At 36.0% G+C, this 16566-nt stretch overlaps 1 protein-coding gene across 2 annotated transcripts in view; it reads right to left on the reverse strand.

Annotated features, from left to right (window-relative positions):
- Positions 1-12670: 12670 nt before the first annotated feature.
- LOC140148317 (glycine-rich protein GRP33-like) overlaps positions 12671-16566 on the reverse strand; it is a 32441-nt gene continuing 28545 nt past the window's right edge. For both annotated transcript variants that reach the window (XM_072170225.1, XM_072170224.1), the window contains one exon: positions 12671-14610. Coding sequence is in view for 1 of the 2 variants with exons in the window: in XM_072170224.1 (XP_072026325.1) it covers positions 14592-14610 (19 nt within the window). In the remaining variant the exon portion in view is untranslated. The remainder of the gene's footprint in view (positions 14611-16566) is intronic.

Consider the following 16566-nt stretch of genomic DNA (forward strand, 5'->3'; position numbering starts at 1 on the left):
TAGATGTAGTGCAAGTTTGATAGCAAGGTAATCTTTCCACCTGCAGCTTTACCATTGAGGATGGGTCTGTAATGTACAACAGTATAGATGTAGTGCAAGTTTGATAGCAAGGTAATCTTTCCACCTGCAGCTTTACCATTGCGGATGGGTCTGTAATGTACAACAGTATAGATGTAGTGCAAGTTTGATAGCAAGGTAATCTTTCCACCTCCAGCTTTACCATTGAGGATGAGTCAGTAATGTACAACAGTGTAGATGTAGTGCAAGTTTGATAGCAAGGTAATCTTTCCATCTCCAGCTTTACCATTGAGGATGGGTCTGTAATGTACAACAGTATAGATGTAGTGCAAGTTTGATAGCAAGGTAATCTTTCCACCTCCAGCTTTACCATTGAGGATGGGTCTGTAATGTACAACAGTATAGATGTAGTGCAAGTTTGATAGCAAGGTAATCTTTCCACCTCCAGCTTTACCATTGAGGATGGGTCTGTAATGTACAACAGTATAGATGTAGTGCAAGTTTGATAGCAAGGTAATCTTTCCACCTCCAGCTTTACCATTGAGGATGGGTCTGTAATGTACAACAGTATAGATGTAGTGCAAGTTTGATAGCAAGGTAATCTTTCCACCTGCAGCTTTACCATTGCGGATGGGTCTGTAATGTACAACAGTATAGATGTAGTGCAAGTTTGATAGCAAGGTAATCTTTCCACCTCCAGCTTTACCATTGAGGATGAGTCAGTAATGTACAACAGTGTAGATGTAGTGCAAGTTTGATAGCAAGGTAATCTTTCCACCTGCAGCTTTACCATTGAGGATGGGTCTGTAATGTACAACAGTATAGATGTAGTGCAAGTTTGATAGCAAGGTAATCTTTCCACCTCCAGCTTTACCATTGAGGATGGGTCTGTAATGTACAACAGTATAGATGTAGTGCAAGTTTGATAGCAAGGTAATCTTTCCACCTGCAGCTTTACCATTGAGGATGGGTCTGTAATGTACAACAGTATAGATGTAGTGCAAGTTTGATAGCAAGGTAATCTTTCCACCTGCAGCTTTACCATTGCGGATGGGTCTGTAATGTACAACAGTATAGATGTAGTGCAAGTTTGATAGCAAGGTAATCTTTCCACCTCCAGCTTTACCATTGAGGATGAGTCAGTAATGTACAACAGTGTAGATGTAGTGCAAGTTTGATAGCAAGGTAATCTTTCCATCTCCAGCTTTACCATTGAGGATGGGTCTGTAATGTACAACAGTATAGATGTAGTGCAAGTTTGATAGCAAGGTAATCTTTCCACCTCCAGCTTTACCATTGAGGATGGGTCTGTAATGTACAACAGTATAGATGTAGTGCAAGTTTGATAGCAAGGTAATCTTTCCACCTCCAGCTTTACCATTGAGGATGGGTCTGTAATGTACAACAGTATAGATGTAGTGCAAGTTTGATAGCAAGGTAATCTTTCCACCTCCAGCTTTACCATTGAGGATGGGTCTGTAATGTACAACAGTATAGATGTAGTGCAAGTTTGATAGCAAGGTAATCTTTCCACCTGCAGCTTTACCATTGCGGATGGGTCTGTAATGTACAACAGTATAGATGTAGTGCAAGTTTGATAGCAAGGTAATCTTTCCACCTCCAGCTTTACCATTGAGGATGAGTCAGTAATGTACAACAGTGTAGATGTAGTGCAAGTTTGATAGCAAGGTAATCTTTCCATCTCCAGCTTTACCATTGAGGATGGGTCTGTAATGTACAATAGTATAGATGTAGTGCAAGTTTGATAGCAAGGTAATCTTTCCACCTCCAGTTTTACCATTGAGGATAGGTCTGTAATGTACAACAGTATAGATGTAGTGCAAGTTTGATAGCAAGGTAATCTTTCCACGTCCAGCTTTACCATTGAGGATGGGTCTGTAATGTACAACATTATAGATGTAGTGCAAGTTTGATAGCAAGGTAATCTTTCCACCTCCAGCTTTACCATTGAGGATGGGTCTGTAATGTACAACAGTATAGATGTAGTGCAAGTTTGATAGCAAGGTAATCTTTCCACCTCCAGTTTTACCATTGAGGATGGGTCTGTAATGTACAACAGTATAGATGTAGTGCAAGTTTGATAGCAAGGTAATCTTTCCACCTCCAGCTTTACCATTGAGGATGGGTCTGTAATGTACAACAGTATAGATGTAGTGCAAGTTTGATAGCAAGGTAATCTTTCCACCTCCAGTTTTACCATTGAGGATGGGTCTGTAATGTACAACAGTATAGATGTAGTGCAAGTTTGATAGCAAGGTAATCTTTCCATCTCCAGCTTTACCATTGAGGATGGGTCTGTAATGTACAACAGTATAGATGTAGTGCAAGTTTGATAGCAAGGTAATCTTTCCACCTCCAGCTTTACCATTGAGGATGGGTCTGTAATGTACAACAGTGTAGATGTAGTGCAAGTTTGATAGCAAGGTAATCTTTCCACCTCCAGCTTTACCATTGAGGATGGGTCTGTAATGTACAGCAGTGTAGATGTAGTGCAAGTTTGATAGCAAGGTAATCTTTCCACCTCCAGCTTTACCATTGAGGATGGGTCAGTAATGTACAGCAGTGTAGATGTAGTGCAAGTTTGATAGCAAGGTAATCTTTCCACCTCCAGCTTTACCATTGAGGATTGGTTTGTAATGTACAACAGTATAGATGTAGTGCAAGTTTGATAGCAAGGTAATCTTTCCACCTCCAGCTTTACCATTGAGGATTGGTTTGTAATGTACAACAGTATAGATGTAGTGCAAGTTTGATAGCAAGGTAATCTTTCCACCTGCAGTTTTACCATTGAGGATTGGTTTGTAATGTACAACAGTATAGATGTAGTGCAAGTTTGATAGCAAGGTTATCTTTCCACCTCCAGTTTTACCATTGAGGATGGGTCAGTAATGTACAACAGTATAGATGAGTTGACTTCTGACGTCAATGCCTGGCAGTATGCGCACGCATCATCACCATTTTCATTGTATTTTGCCTGGCAGTATGCGCGCGCATCATACTTTGATAAGGGCTCGTGTTTTTAAAAACCCCGCCACATCACAATAAGGCTATTGAATAGTGTAGTGGTTGCATGCGGTTAACCCAAGCAAATCGATATACCGGTCCCTTGCCTTTGTTGATAAACATTGAGGTCAACTCATCTATAGATGAAGTGCAAGTTTGATATGGTTTGTAATGTACAACAGTATTATACGAGGGTTGGTCAATAATATCCCGCAACCATTATTGATCTCCGCTCATGCATGACTTAGATGACTGTTACTTACGATCAATAAAGTTTGTACCTTTGTCTTTTAAAACACACAACAATTAGTATTAGAGTACATTCAATTACGTAATCTCATTTGCATAAATTCGTTGCCATATAGGTACACTGACATTGGCGGGAAATTTGAATTGTAGTTGAGGAACGTGTAATAAAAAGAAGCAGAAGTAAGGACCGAAGCAGTTTACAAGCCTTATTTTTGGTATGAGGTAATCTGGGTACATTCAATTGATAATTGTGAAAGATGAAATGTATTCGTTAACAGATTAGGAAAGGGACTGTCTTTGAACGTCACCAAAAATAGGCCTTAACGACAAACAAAAATGGTGTGAAAATCGGGAGAAAAGAGCCCACACAGTAGAAGAAAGAATCCAAATTATCTCCAAAATAAAACAAAAACAAATATGATTATTGGTATGGTATGAGAGATCATAGTCAGGACAATAGAATTTGTTGCAATAAAAATAGAAATATGCGTATGCGTTGATGGTACGCATGATTGAATGTACCAAAAATGTATGAAAAAAGTAAAATTTTATCAAAAAAGCGCTAAAAATATGACTAATACAAGGTTTGCAGTACAGTAGCTGTGTGAGTGAATTGCTATACCAAGTCTTATGCTAGAATTCGACATACCTTTCGAAATTCAAATTCAATCCAGAGCCTCTCTATGGTGTGCTACTTTGATTACAAAAACAAGACCTTTTGAAAACAAGGGTTCATTAAGAAAGAAATGTTTGTGATTTCACCACTGGGATCTCCCTTTTTAATAATCAGTAGATACCCAATCAAACCAGGTACAATTTGTTAAATTTTGTCATCGATTAATATTTCTATCTCATATTAGGTAAAGCACAATGAGTGATAAAGCCAACTCAAAATTGGAGATATTCAACACGATCCCTTTTCTTTAACAAGGCGGTTCTCGAACCACGAGTCTCGCCTGCTTTCGCAACCGCCTGCTTTTGTGATTACTTTTGGTAGAGGTAAATGAATTTGGCGGTTATCGGCTAGGCACGATTATCTGGCTGATGGTGACTGTGCCCACCAAGTTTCATGCCCATGCAACAGTTTTACTAATTTGACCCCTGGTGACCCTGAAATGACCTTCCAAAACTTTGGCTCTAAATGTTGACTGTATCCACTAAGTTTCATACCCACACGACAGTTTTTACTAATTTGACCTCAGATGACCCCTGGTGGCCTCAAAATGATCTTCCAAAAATTTGGCTTTAAATGTTGACTGTACCCACCAAGTTTCATGTCCATCGACAGTTTTTACTAATTTGACCTCAGATGACCCCTGGTGACCTCGAAATGACCTTCCAAAAATTTGGCTTTAAATGTTGACTGTACCCACCAAGTTTCATGCACATCCGATAGTTTTTACTAATTTGACCTCAGATGACCCCTGGTGACCCCGAAATGACCTTCCAAAAATTTGGCTTTAAATGTTGACTGTACCCACCAAGTTTCATGCCCATCCGACAGTTTTTACTAATTTGACCTCAGATGACCCCTGGTGACCTTGAAATGACCTTCAAAAATTTGGCTTGAAATGTTGACTGTACCTACCAAGTTTCATGCCCATACGACAGTTTTTACTAATTTGACCTCAGATGACCTCTAGAGGTCCTCAGTGACCTTGACCCACTAACCAAAACAAACCGGTTTTGTCTCGGGTCAAGATGCACCCACCTACCAAGTTTGAGAAACGTGCGACTCCTAGTCTCCGAGAAAATAGGCGAAAACCAAAACTTTAATCAAATTTGTCACACACGCACCCCACACCCCCCCATACATACGGAAAAGTGATTATATAGTCTCCTGCCTTATCAGGCGAGACAATAAAAATGGTATAGATCTAAAAAGAATACAGCATCATTTCTATGTTAACGGTCTACAAAGTTGCAAAAACCATGCCAGATTCCATACTTCTCGAGATATTTGGAATTATGTAACAATACCTCAATTTGGAGCGAGATTTTATAGAATATTTTTCACCATAAATCAGGCAGTGTCCATACACTATTGTGTTTATGCTAATGTCATTACGTAATCAAGTATTCAGCATCGCTAATACATATTTGTTTTGAAAGACAAAAAGTACAAACTTGTATTTAGCGTATATAAAGTAATATTCATCCAAGTCATGCATGAGCGGAGATACACCATAGCTGCGGGAACTTATTGACCAGCCCTCGTATGTAGTGCAAGTTTGATAGCAAGCAAGGTAATCTTTCCACTTCCAGCTTTACCATTGAGGTGCACAACAGTATAGATGTTGTGCAAATCTAATAGCAAGGTAATCTTTCCACCTCCAGCTTTACCATTGAGGATACCGTAAAACCTCGTCTACAAGCATATAGAGTGCTTCTGATGAAAGCTAAATTAATCCAGGCGCTGTTATGGAGTTTGAGCAAATAAATTACAGATCCAAGCATATATACAAACAAGTGTTATTGTAAGACCAATCTATTGTATTGCCATATTTACGCATATATCGTATTACATGTAATTCAGCTTTTATCAAAAGCACTATATATGCTTGTAGACGAGGTTTTACGGTAGGTCAGTAATGTACATGTGGTGCAAGTTTAATAGCAAGGTAAGCTTTCCACCTCCAGCTTTACCATTGAGGATGGGTCTGTAATGTACAACATTGTGGACGTAGTGCAAGTTTGATGAGGAATGTAAGCTTTACCATTGAGGATTCTATGTACAACATCGTGAATGTGATACAAGTTCAATAATAAGGTAAACTTTTTGATTAGCAAATGTTTATATATTTTGTTTCTTAAATTAACAAGTAAACTGGCCAATTTATGTAAAAAAATAATTCTACAAGTTTCAGCTTTTCGATAATGCATTCACTAATGACTTTGTTTTTCAAGATATTTGGTTAAAAAAGATATAGTTTTTTAAATGTAGTTGGCTAGTAAACCTTAAGTCACAAATAACAACCAATATAAAAACAATCAACTAAAAACAGCATTCTTTTTTTTTTTCCTATTTTTATTAACTTTGGTCCATGTTTATACAATTCATTTCCAATAAATATATAAAATGCTGCAACAATTCAATACAAAAGTACAAACATTTTAAACTTTTATATACAAGAGAACAAAGTTCAATTAAGGGGGTACTACACCCCTCGATAAATTTGTGTCTATTTTTGCATTTTTCTCAAAAACTAATAAAACAGTGGTAACAAAAGTTATGTATATTATAGGGGCAAGGAATCCAATTACTACACTGGAATTTCAGTGACCCAAGACAAGCAGTTTGTTATTTATGATCAGAAATAAGGTACCGCTAGGATGTACCTCGTTTCCTATCATATATACTGAACCGCTTGTTTTGAGGCACTGAAATTTCAGCGTAGTAATTGGATACCTTGCCCCAATAATATACATAACTTTTGTTACCAGTGTAACTATTTTTGAGAAAATGCAAAAATAGACACAAATTTACATACATGGGTGTAGTACCCCTTAAAGCTTTTATAACATGATAACAACATCATCATTGTATATGGTAAAGAGTGCTCTTTCAAGTTTGGGGTTTTCTGCTGATTATTTTGCAATCAAACTTGATGAAATGTTGAATTCATGACAAACAATTCAATCAATCAATGGGACATTTCATCAAGCTTTTGGTATCACTTTACTGTTTCGATTAAGAATAGCACCTAAAAGATCATGGCCGAATTTTTCAATTATAAAATTCAATAATTGGGTAATCAAATTGATTTTTTTCCACTAAGTATAATTGAGAAAGAAATAATACAATTTGTATAACGTATCAGTCAGTAAGAAACCAAATGTGAAAGAAAGCACTCTTTTAACAAGAAAGTTTCGTCTTCAAAAGACCCAGTACAGTATAATACTATTTGCAGACCTTACAAAAATGTAATAAAATGTATTACATGTAGCACTCTATGAAATAATTTGGTCCTCTGTTGTTCAATTTTAACAATTTACTAGAAAATGGAAGTAAACAGCACAAAATTTGTGTTGGTTCGACAAAATGAGGGCAAGAACTAAAAAAGTCAACCGTAAAGGAATGACTCACCACTGATAGTAAAAAAAAGCAAATATGTGGGTGGGGAGGGTGGGATAAGATAAGGGTGTGAATGGTCCATGGAACAACATAAGGTTTACCGAGTGCTTAGTAAACAGCCAAATTGAAGACTTGATTTGGCTGGTGTGGCAGTGATTCTCATAAAACATTTGGTCTACACTTTTGATTGGTTGGTTGGTCCTCAAAACACTACTATATACGCCATTATTTTAGCAATTTTGAAGTTTCGGAGTTTGTTTTGCAGAATCTTGATTTCGGAAATATATATCGGCGAGTTGGTAGTTATGTGTTGCTATTTCCATTCGCAAAAAAAATCAAACCCTCGCGAAAATAACGGCGTATACCGTACCTGCAATAATTTGATGCACCAGAGAGAACAATCGTCATGATTGAAGTAGTAGTAGTTATATATAAGTGGGTGAATAAATCAATCAATCATTTTTTTTTAGTCCACTTGTTTTGGTAGTTATTAACACTATTACAAGTCAGTTCAAAGAAAGTTATTTAATAATAAACTCCTTGTCCACTGGTGGACTAAAACGAGTTTCGCTAAAGTAAACTACTCGAGATATTTGTCAATATTTATTAATTATGAACGTCATATACAATAATTCACGTCGTTAAAGTTTCTCCTGTGATCTAAGTCGATGTACATTATTATGTTGAGGCAACACCACTAACCCGGCGTTATTATTCATTCCTTCAAAACAAAGCGGGCACAGTGTGTTGCACTTCAGCATCAAGTCGTTAAAACACCATCAATTCTTAGCCACTCAAACAACAAATCAATTTTGACACAAATTGTCAAATTCTTGCAGCGGAATTGTGGCATGGAAATTTAATGTGACAACCAAGTCGATGACAAAATTTTCCGTCGATAAAATGGCTCTTGCGGTAACCAATTAATACGATCTACAATAGGGCCAATACGAAAATCAGAACATCTGAAGATTGTCATAGTTGTCACTGTCAAGTTGTTATGACATTAACATGTTCATCACGGTACAAATCACTGGAAATCAAAAAATCGTTATCTTAATAGCGTAATTGGTTTAAATAGTTATTAAAATACGTCATATCCTTAATATCAATAAACAACACAATAATTATTCATTACATTACATTATACTTGGTCCGTTACAACATTATTAGTTTCAATACTATTACATTGGTCCGTTACGTTTTTTTACGATATATTATTAAGCTTAACAACTAGTCTATCTTTTACATATTAGAAATAAGTTTACTTAAATCTCTCTCCGTTGTTAATGATTATTAACATCTCAAAACATTATGAGCATTTGCAAATATCAGTACTGCCTTAGTGTTGTAACATGGTGCCAAGTCAAGATGGCGGTTCGAGTCGAGACAACTCGTGTGGAAGAATGTACCGGTTTGCTGAAACACACCATTGTAAACTTGGGTGATCTTGGAAAATAATGTTCACATTTAGAATATCACAACTTTTATCTTGCCATTTTAATTAATATAAAATTCAAACTGGCCTACGTACAAACATTTAACCAAGAGCCAACGACCAGTTTCCAAAACATTGTTATATATAGAAGACTTGGTGTGGACAATGAAATTGGCATTTTAATTAGGCAGTGATGAAGCAGTCACTAAAAAAAAATATGATGAGAAATCTCTTTAGCACAAGTCTTCACAAACATAAATGATAGCCAGTGAACAAAATTCACCGACCATCCAAGATTGGAACCCGAGACCTTTGGATCACCGGCACGATGTTCAATATGTTTTATGATTTGGACAAATCGTACATAATGTAGCATTCTAATTATATCCTACCAGTGTTTGCTATTTACCAAAAGACCATCAAAGTTCCTCCCCAGTTTGCTCAGCCGATCAAACATTGTACCAGCTGTCACGTGTCTAGTCCCGATGCAATGTGGCATTAAAAAACTAGTCTTATCAATCAGATGTGATCACTGCATAACATTTTGCCAGTTATCCTTGGAACAATCGGTCGCAAATGCTAAATTTGTTAACATTGTTTTTCCCACGAAAACAAAGGCCATAAAAAGTTTCAATTTATAACGCAGCACATCTAAAACGAAGTGAGGCAAAGAAAGTGTGTTGTGTGATATTCAGCTGCAACAAATTAAGTTTACAATGTTAAAATATGATGCCAAACGTGGCATATTTAGTCCATCAGCGCTTACGTTAAAATAAGTATAGCACCAATATACAACACCATCAATTCAGCTTGGTCAAGTTACAAATACAATGATTACATTACAAATATTGAGACGTACAAAGTTTAAATAAACTTTTTTTTTAAACATATCGTCATTATTATTAAAGAGTTACTCAAAATATCAAATTGTCTTGTACTGCAAAATATTCTGTGACTGTTAAAAGCCAAATATTTCAACAATTGTACAAAATATGGTCACTTATAGTAAATTGTTCCATAATTTCACAAAACTAACAGTGTTACAAAGTATTCAATTTCACATTTAGAACTTTTTTTTCAGCATAATTAGAATGATAATACACATAAATACCAAAATAAACATGACTTTTTTTATCACCTTAATTAATCATAATAATAATAAGTATAAATCAAAATTGGTGTTCAAATTGTGTGTACAGGTTTTTATCAAGATACCATATTACCAAGGTTACATGTGAAGACATAAGGGAGAAAATAATGATTGGAGGCATCCACCTCACGATCCTTATCTGGGTTTGGAACATGGCAATCAATAATCTACAAGCATTTCACCAAAAACAATTCATAATTGAGGACTTGAAGCATGTTTCTACTGATTAAACGGTAAAGCGTGGGTTTTGCCTTACTGTTATTAACATGCCTTTTGCCAGCATGCAGCCTACTTCCACCGAGAGCTCTTTACCGCAGCACTGAGCCATGCTTAGCGGTATGCAACTGGGGGAAATCTAATTGAAAGTATGTTGCTTTGGACTGTTTCTACTGAAAAGCATAACAGGTGGACCAGAGTCCGACATGGTAAAGGTTCCCAGTAGAAACATGCTACTATAATGAAGGTGTTGCTTTCATTCCTGAATGTCAGTGAGCATTGCACATAAGTAAAATGAGATTACAGACGGTTTCTACAGCATCTTTTGAAACATCACTTGTCAGAGGCAAAACATTTCCACTAAAAGACAAAATGTCAACAGACTTTTAAAAAAAAGGAGTCATGAAAAAGTGGTCAAGTCTAGTCCAATTCATGTAAACAAATTACAAATGAATATGTACATGTCAATTTGTTAAAAGGTCAATTTTTGTTATAAATTCAACTTTCAGTCAGCAATGTCAAACTCAAAGATAAACTTCACACTGTTCATACAATAGCTACATCAATGACAAACACTATGGTAAGTCATGACTTACTGAGAGTTCCTTTCATATTTCTTTATCATGAAAATATATATCAAACTGGTATGGGTCAAGGGTTACACTAGGGACTGCCTTTTGAGGAGAGCGAGAGCAATCACTCTCTAATGCTCTCCTTAAATCTGATATAGGAGGGTGATTTTTAGCTCTCCTAAGTTGACCATTCTCTCCTTACATTCTATTGTAAATGCTCTAAACAGCTCTCCTTGAAGGGTCCAGAAGAGCTATTTAATGCTCTCCTGAAAATTCCAAAAGACAGTCCCTGGTTACACAGTAGAGCACGAGACATCATGACAGCCAGTGGATTTGTTAAAGGAGCAACCTGTAAGATTGGTGATATCCTACAAATGAAACTGAAGTCATCTCTTGGCCGACCCTGTCCTTCCCTGCCAGACCAATGTTTTTTAAACAAATATAATCAAGATTACCCCCCCCCCCCCTCCTCCCAAGTTTGCTTATAGGATGTCATCAGTCTTTTAGGTTGTTCCCCAAAGTGCCAGCCAACAACAATTGCCAAATGCAGACCCATGCTGTACCAGCCTGAGTAAGCCAGATCTCCATTAACACTGATGAATGACCATGTACAATCTGTACGTATGACTGGACATCTTTCTACCAAATCCATGATTTTCAAACGGTTGGCATGACTTGTTAGAGGATGGTCCAATTCCACCATGAATAACGTTCCCTCCCCCCTTACAACTTCTTGTTTTTTCAATCCCTTTTGCCGATTATTAATAATTAAATCGGTTACAAGCGCTCCAAATAAACTTGCCAGCTGCCAAGCGTTTTTATAATTACCAAAATCTCCATTTTATTGGGGAAAACTGGAGGAGAGATAACAAATTGGATCACCCTCTGACAGATCTCACTGTGCCCTGGTCAAAATTAACACAAAGGAATCGGTCAAAGTTTATACAACCACTAGTCTGTTTTGTTGCACAGCTTTCAGTTTTAGGTTAAAAAGAAAGAGCACATCACTCCTTGCACAGGTACATTTTACGTTAAGAGAATGATCAAGCAATGCCAGTTATGTGTCATGCAAAATATAATTATCATTGTTTACATAATGTGACACGATCAATGGGAATGAGTCACATGTCGACAATTTGAAGTTCTTTACATTATTTTCTGGCAGTTTACGAATGCTACATTTTGATGCAAAACCCCATCAAAATCGGACATCTGGTTATCGAGTTATGAGCAATTTATCAATGGCTGAAAACAATATAAAACAAAAAGAATTTGAACACTATTTTTGCCAATATCTCAAAAACAATATTAGCGACATCCCGACTCATTCCCCTTGATCATGTCGCATATTATTCCTGGCAGTGAATTGTAAATGCTACAATATCATCACCCCGATATCATATAATTACATTATGACTGACTTCAAGTGTTTTACCCTGCTTTGACTCCCCATTGCGATGTATACATGTCACTGACAAATCATGCTTCAAAAGTCAGTTACTAATTCATATCTAAAAAATAGTGAATGAATCCATTTCACTTGTAATTCAGCCACAGGTAATGCCCTTAGACATATGTGACGTGTCATGTCAAAAGGAGACACTTTTGGGCAGGATCGTAACGGAGAAATAGCCAAAAATCTGCCCGGGTTGATTTTTTCACAATTTGGGTTTGTTGCTTGAATTTGTGATGTTAATTATGTTAAAAATATTGTCTGATAGTTTCAGACCGGAATATATCTGGCATCTTGTATTTTTTGAGACATTTTTCAAGGTAATTCCTACTCTCAACATTGTCAATAATATTTTTAAAGGCCGATATCTCAATTTCCAATTGTATAATACCATAACTTACGAACTCAATATCTTCGCTTAGGAATGTCTGATTTCATTGGGGAAACGGCGTTGTGAGCAAAATATCTCTATATTTAAGAAATGTAAAAACACGTCACATATGGCGATGCAATTATATAAGGCTCATGATATATGGAAAACTACATCAAAAACATGACTTTTGTTTATATTCAGGTATAAGTTACATGTTACAACAGTCAACAGTACAATAACAAAATGGCATTTTTTTGGGTGCATCTCAAAAATCAATTTTGATGACAAATAACTTGTTTTGCTTGATCACATCACGTTAACAATATCCCCCATAACCTCTTGAACCATTTCCTTGATAATTTATCAAGACATTTTTCATTATACCAAATTTCGTCTTTCCACCACATATCACAATGCAATTATCACAAAAATATATTCTCTTTCCTGACAAAATCACCTGACATATTCATTTTCTCACGTTTACTTGGGCTATTAATAAATCAATTATACCGTCATATCTTTATCTTTCCTTTGACCCCTCCCCTTTCCGACACATGATTATGGTCAGCTAAATTATTGGGATTTTATTATTAAGTTTGTACTTTATTGTTATCCTAATTGACCAATTTGTCGATATTACCTTAACAGATGGCCCAGTTTCAAGACGGGGATTATACGGCTTACGGAATAAACCAAATCCTTCAATGAGTCCTTTACAAGATGCTAATTTCGAGTAGGTTCACCAGAAGGATACACCCATTTGTGGTTTTGTTACGTTTAATTATCTTGACTGACTATTAACCTTTAATAAAAATCAATTGCATTATCTCACCAAAATCCAGGCCTTTCTCATCAAAAACTCTCTTCTTAAACATTTTAGGTAATATCTAACATTCTTCTTTTTTTTTGAGGTATTCCTTATCATTAAAAAAAAATCTGAACCTTGCATCATCTTGGCTAGATTGACCCGCATATTTTTGGACAGTGAACAAAATGACCAGACAACAAGTGGATATATATTGTTTTTCAGCCATCACTTAAGTCTGTTGCATGCACTCCCAATGAATTCTAAATATGAAAAGATCCCAAGACAGATGACTGAAAGTCCCAAATAATTCATTGCACACAAAATGATTTAATTTCAACAGTATTTAAAGACATTTTTCTTGTCATTTCTCTGGAAGTTCTTTTTAATAAATGGGTCATAGTTCAGATTTTTTTTCTCTTCAAACCAAACACAAAGACATAACAGCGACTCTTTAAATAAATGCAAGTCCACACTCATTCACTTCCATAAAGACATGATTAAGTCTGTTGTATCAACGCACTGAAACAAAACCAAGGTTGGGGTTGCAAGAGGAGCAACTTAAAGTTCTCTTATCACTAGGCTCATTTGAAACTTTTCAGGAATGTAATTCACAGCTCTCCTTATAGGAGTGCAATTCAAAGCTCTCCTGTGGTGTCCATCTCAAACTTTACAGGAGTGTGATTCACAGATCTCCTGGAGAGCAAATTCACTACTCTTCTATGAGGAGGTGGCCATCTCAAAATTGTCAGGAGTGTGACTTGCAGATCTCCTGGAGAGCAATTCAAAGCTCTCCTATGGGGGACCATATCAAATGTTACAGGAGTGTGATTTAGAGCTCTCCTTATCGTTCATAAAAAGCAATGCACAATGTGTAATATCTTCCTCTTCTAACCGCTCTTCTCGATGAAAGTCTTACCAACATCAGGAGACGAACTGGTAGACCATCTGCAATTTGTCCAAAAAAATGCTAGCCCTGCGTACCCAACCCCTTCTTCAGTAAACCCCTCTTCAAAACCCGACAAGGAAATATACACAACTTGAGGTATAAAACGCATATTCCTGAAAGAATTTCACCCGCCAATCCCTCTCTTCCTCGTTTTCCGATTATCTTGCTGGTTCCCCTATGCAAATAGAAAATAACCTTACGCTACAAGTACTGTGTTGTTTTTTCAATGGAGATGTGATGAAGCACCCGTTCAGTAAATGTCACCTTTGTCAACTACCAGAACCATTCCTGGATAAAACAAATCACAAATAACATGGGTGTAAATCGATTGCCATTTTATGTCATGGTAAACATAACGGTGTTCCCCAAAACAATAGTATTTTTTTAAAATTTGAACCAAGGTTCTTGTTTCAAACAAGGGAACAAGGTTTTGATTTCATAATTTGCAACACATCTCTGAAACCCACTGTAAACTTTCCTTACACTGAGCTTAAGCACTAACTTGAGCAGTGTGCTATCGCATGGAAACATGATGCATCTTTACAGTAATTGACCTTTTTTTAAATCCCATAAGCCTTTGAGAGTACACCTGAGATGTTGTCATTTGACGTAAGTAAGCGTCACACCGATGCACACATGGTTTAACGAACATTGTTACTGCGCATTGCAAGTCAGCATGATGTCAAATGACAACATCTCCGGTCTACTCGTAAAGGCTTATGGGATTTACCGAAAAGGCCCATCTGCTTTATTTACTTGCAGATACAGCTATTTTCCATGAGAGGGCGGCGCTAATGATTCCATGTTACCATTAATAGCAATACATTGCTAGCGTCCAAGCACCCAAATCCTAGAACTTGGATTTCAACCATAATCCGACTGCCGGTCATTTTCACCTAGTTTTGGCTTCTTAAGTTTTGTTTTTGATGTATATTGCTTCTCAAGACTTTTTCTGGATCCTTATGACAAGAGGAATAACTTTTATGCCCAATGCTGTCTGAGGGTTAGTAAACATCTTTTTGAAATTGGTTGAGTTGAGTAAGATCCATTAAAAACAATACTTAAAGATGCCAAAACAAGCTAGAACATGACAATTACATTTGGCAGCTGACCTACAGGTAATGATTTGGGCACATAGGAATGCATTAAAAATCCTTCAGAAGCAAAACAAAGTTTTACATCAACAATATCAAAAGCACAATTCCACTATTGTTTGAGGGAACACCTTCAATACACACACATAAAAAAGAGTTATCATCAGATTACATTTAGCAAAATATTTTTAGCAAAAAAGTTGTGCAAAGTCAATTCTAAAATCAAAACTAATTTACTTTAACATTTTAGTATTTAGTTATTTCATTTCTTCAATATAAAAAAAAAAAAAAAAGTATCTATTTGTTAAATTTAAACTACAAATTAATATCTATCTTTAATATTTTCATCTTTTAAGTTTAAAACAGATTACCTGTTGGGAACTCAACATGATGAGTTAAACTGGATTAACGGTACCTTTAACTTGTGTTGACGTAGCTTGAGAAACTTGCATTAACTGGTTTATGAGAACTTTACTGGAGTTGATGGACCTTGTTTTATCCATGCAGGAGAGAGAGCGTCTTTGCTGGTTTCATCATCATAAGATTATGTGTTAACTGGGTTTAGAATATTTAAACCAGGTTTAACATATACTTTCTTTAAACATATATATAATCATCAATAGAATACCAGCACATTTCCTGTTCAGTTATTCTGAACAACAAAAATTATCATAATATTATTAGAACACTTTTTATTCAACATGAAAATTTAACTTTAAACCAAATTCAGTTATATCAATAAACATTGATTTGATACCTACCAACTGGTGCAACGTCAATTTATTAAATCATGTTTACGCAACTATTTGAGTGAATTTATCTCTTTTTGACAATTATTTAGTTTTTGTGTTATAGTAAACATTGACAATTAGTTTAAACAGAGAGAACAAGGTCATAAACCTTAATTTTACGAAATATTTCTGTATCAAATATCATTAAAGCATGTCATCAAACTAGCTCATTAATGGGCACCTGACATGCACCGAAAACAAAGTCTGATCGGTATGTTTTTACGTACAAATCGATTCTTTTGCATCTTCGCCAAATCTAGTAACACACAAATTCTAATAAAATTTGGACTCAAGTGAACATCTTTCATCTAAAATTTGGACTCAAGTGAACATCTTTCAGCTTTCTCATTTATTCAAAT

The sequence above is a fragment of the Amphiura filiformis genome, chromosome 3 (assembly GCF_039555335.1).
Source record: "Amphiura filiformis chromosome 3, Afil_fr2py, whole genome shotgun sequence".
Lineage (NCBI taxonomy): Eukaryota > Metazoa > Echinodermata > Ophiuroidea > Amphilepidida > Amphiuridae > Amphiura > Amphiura filiformis.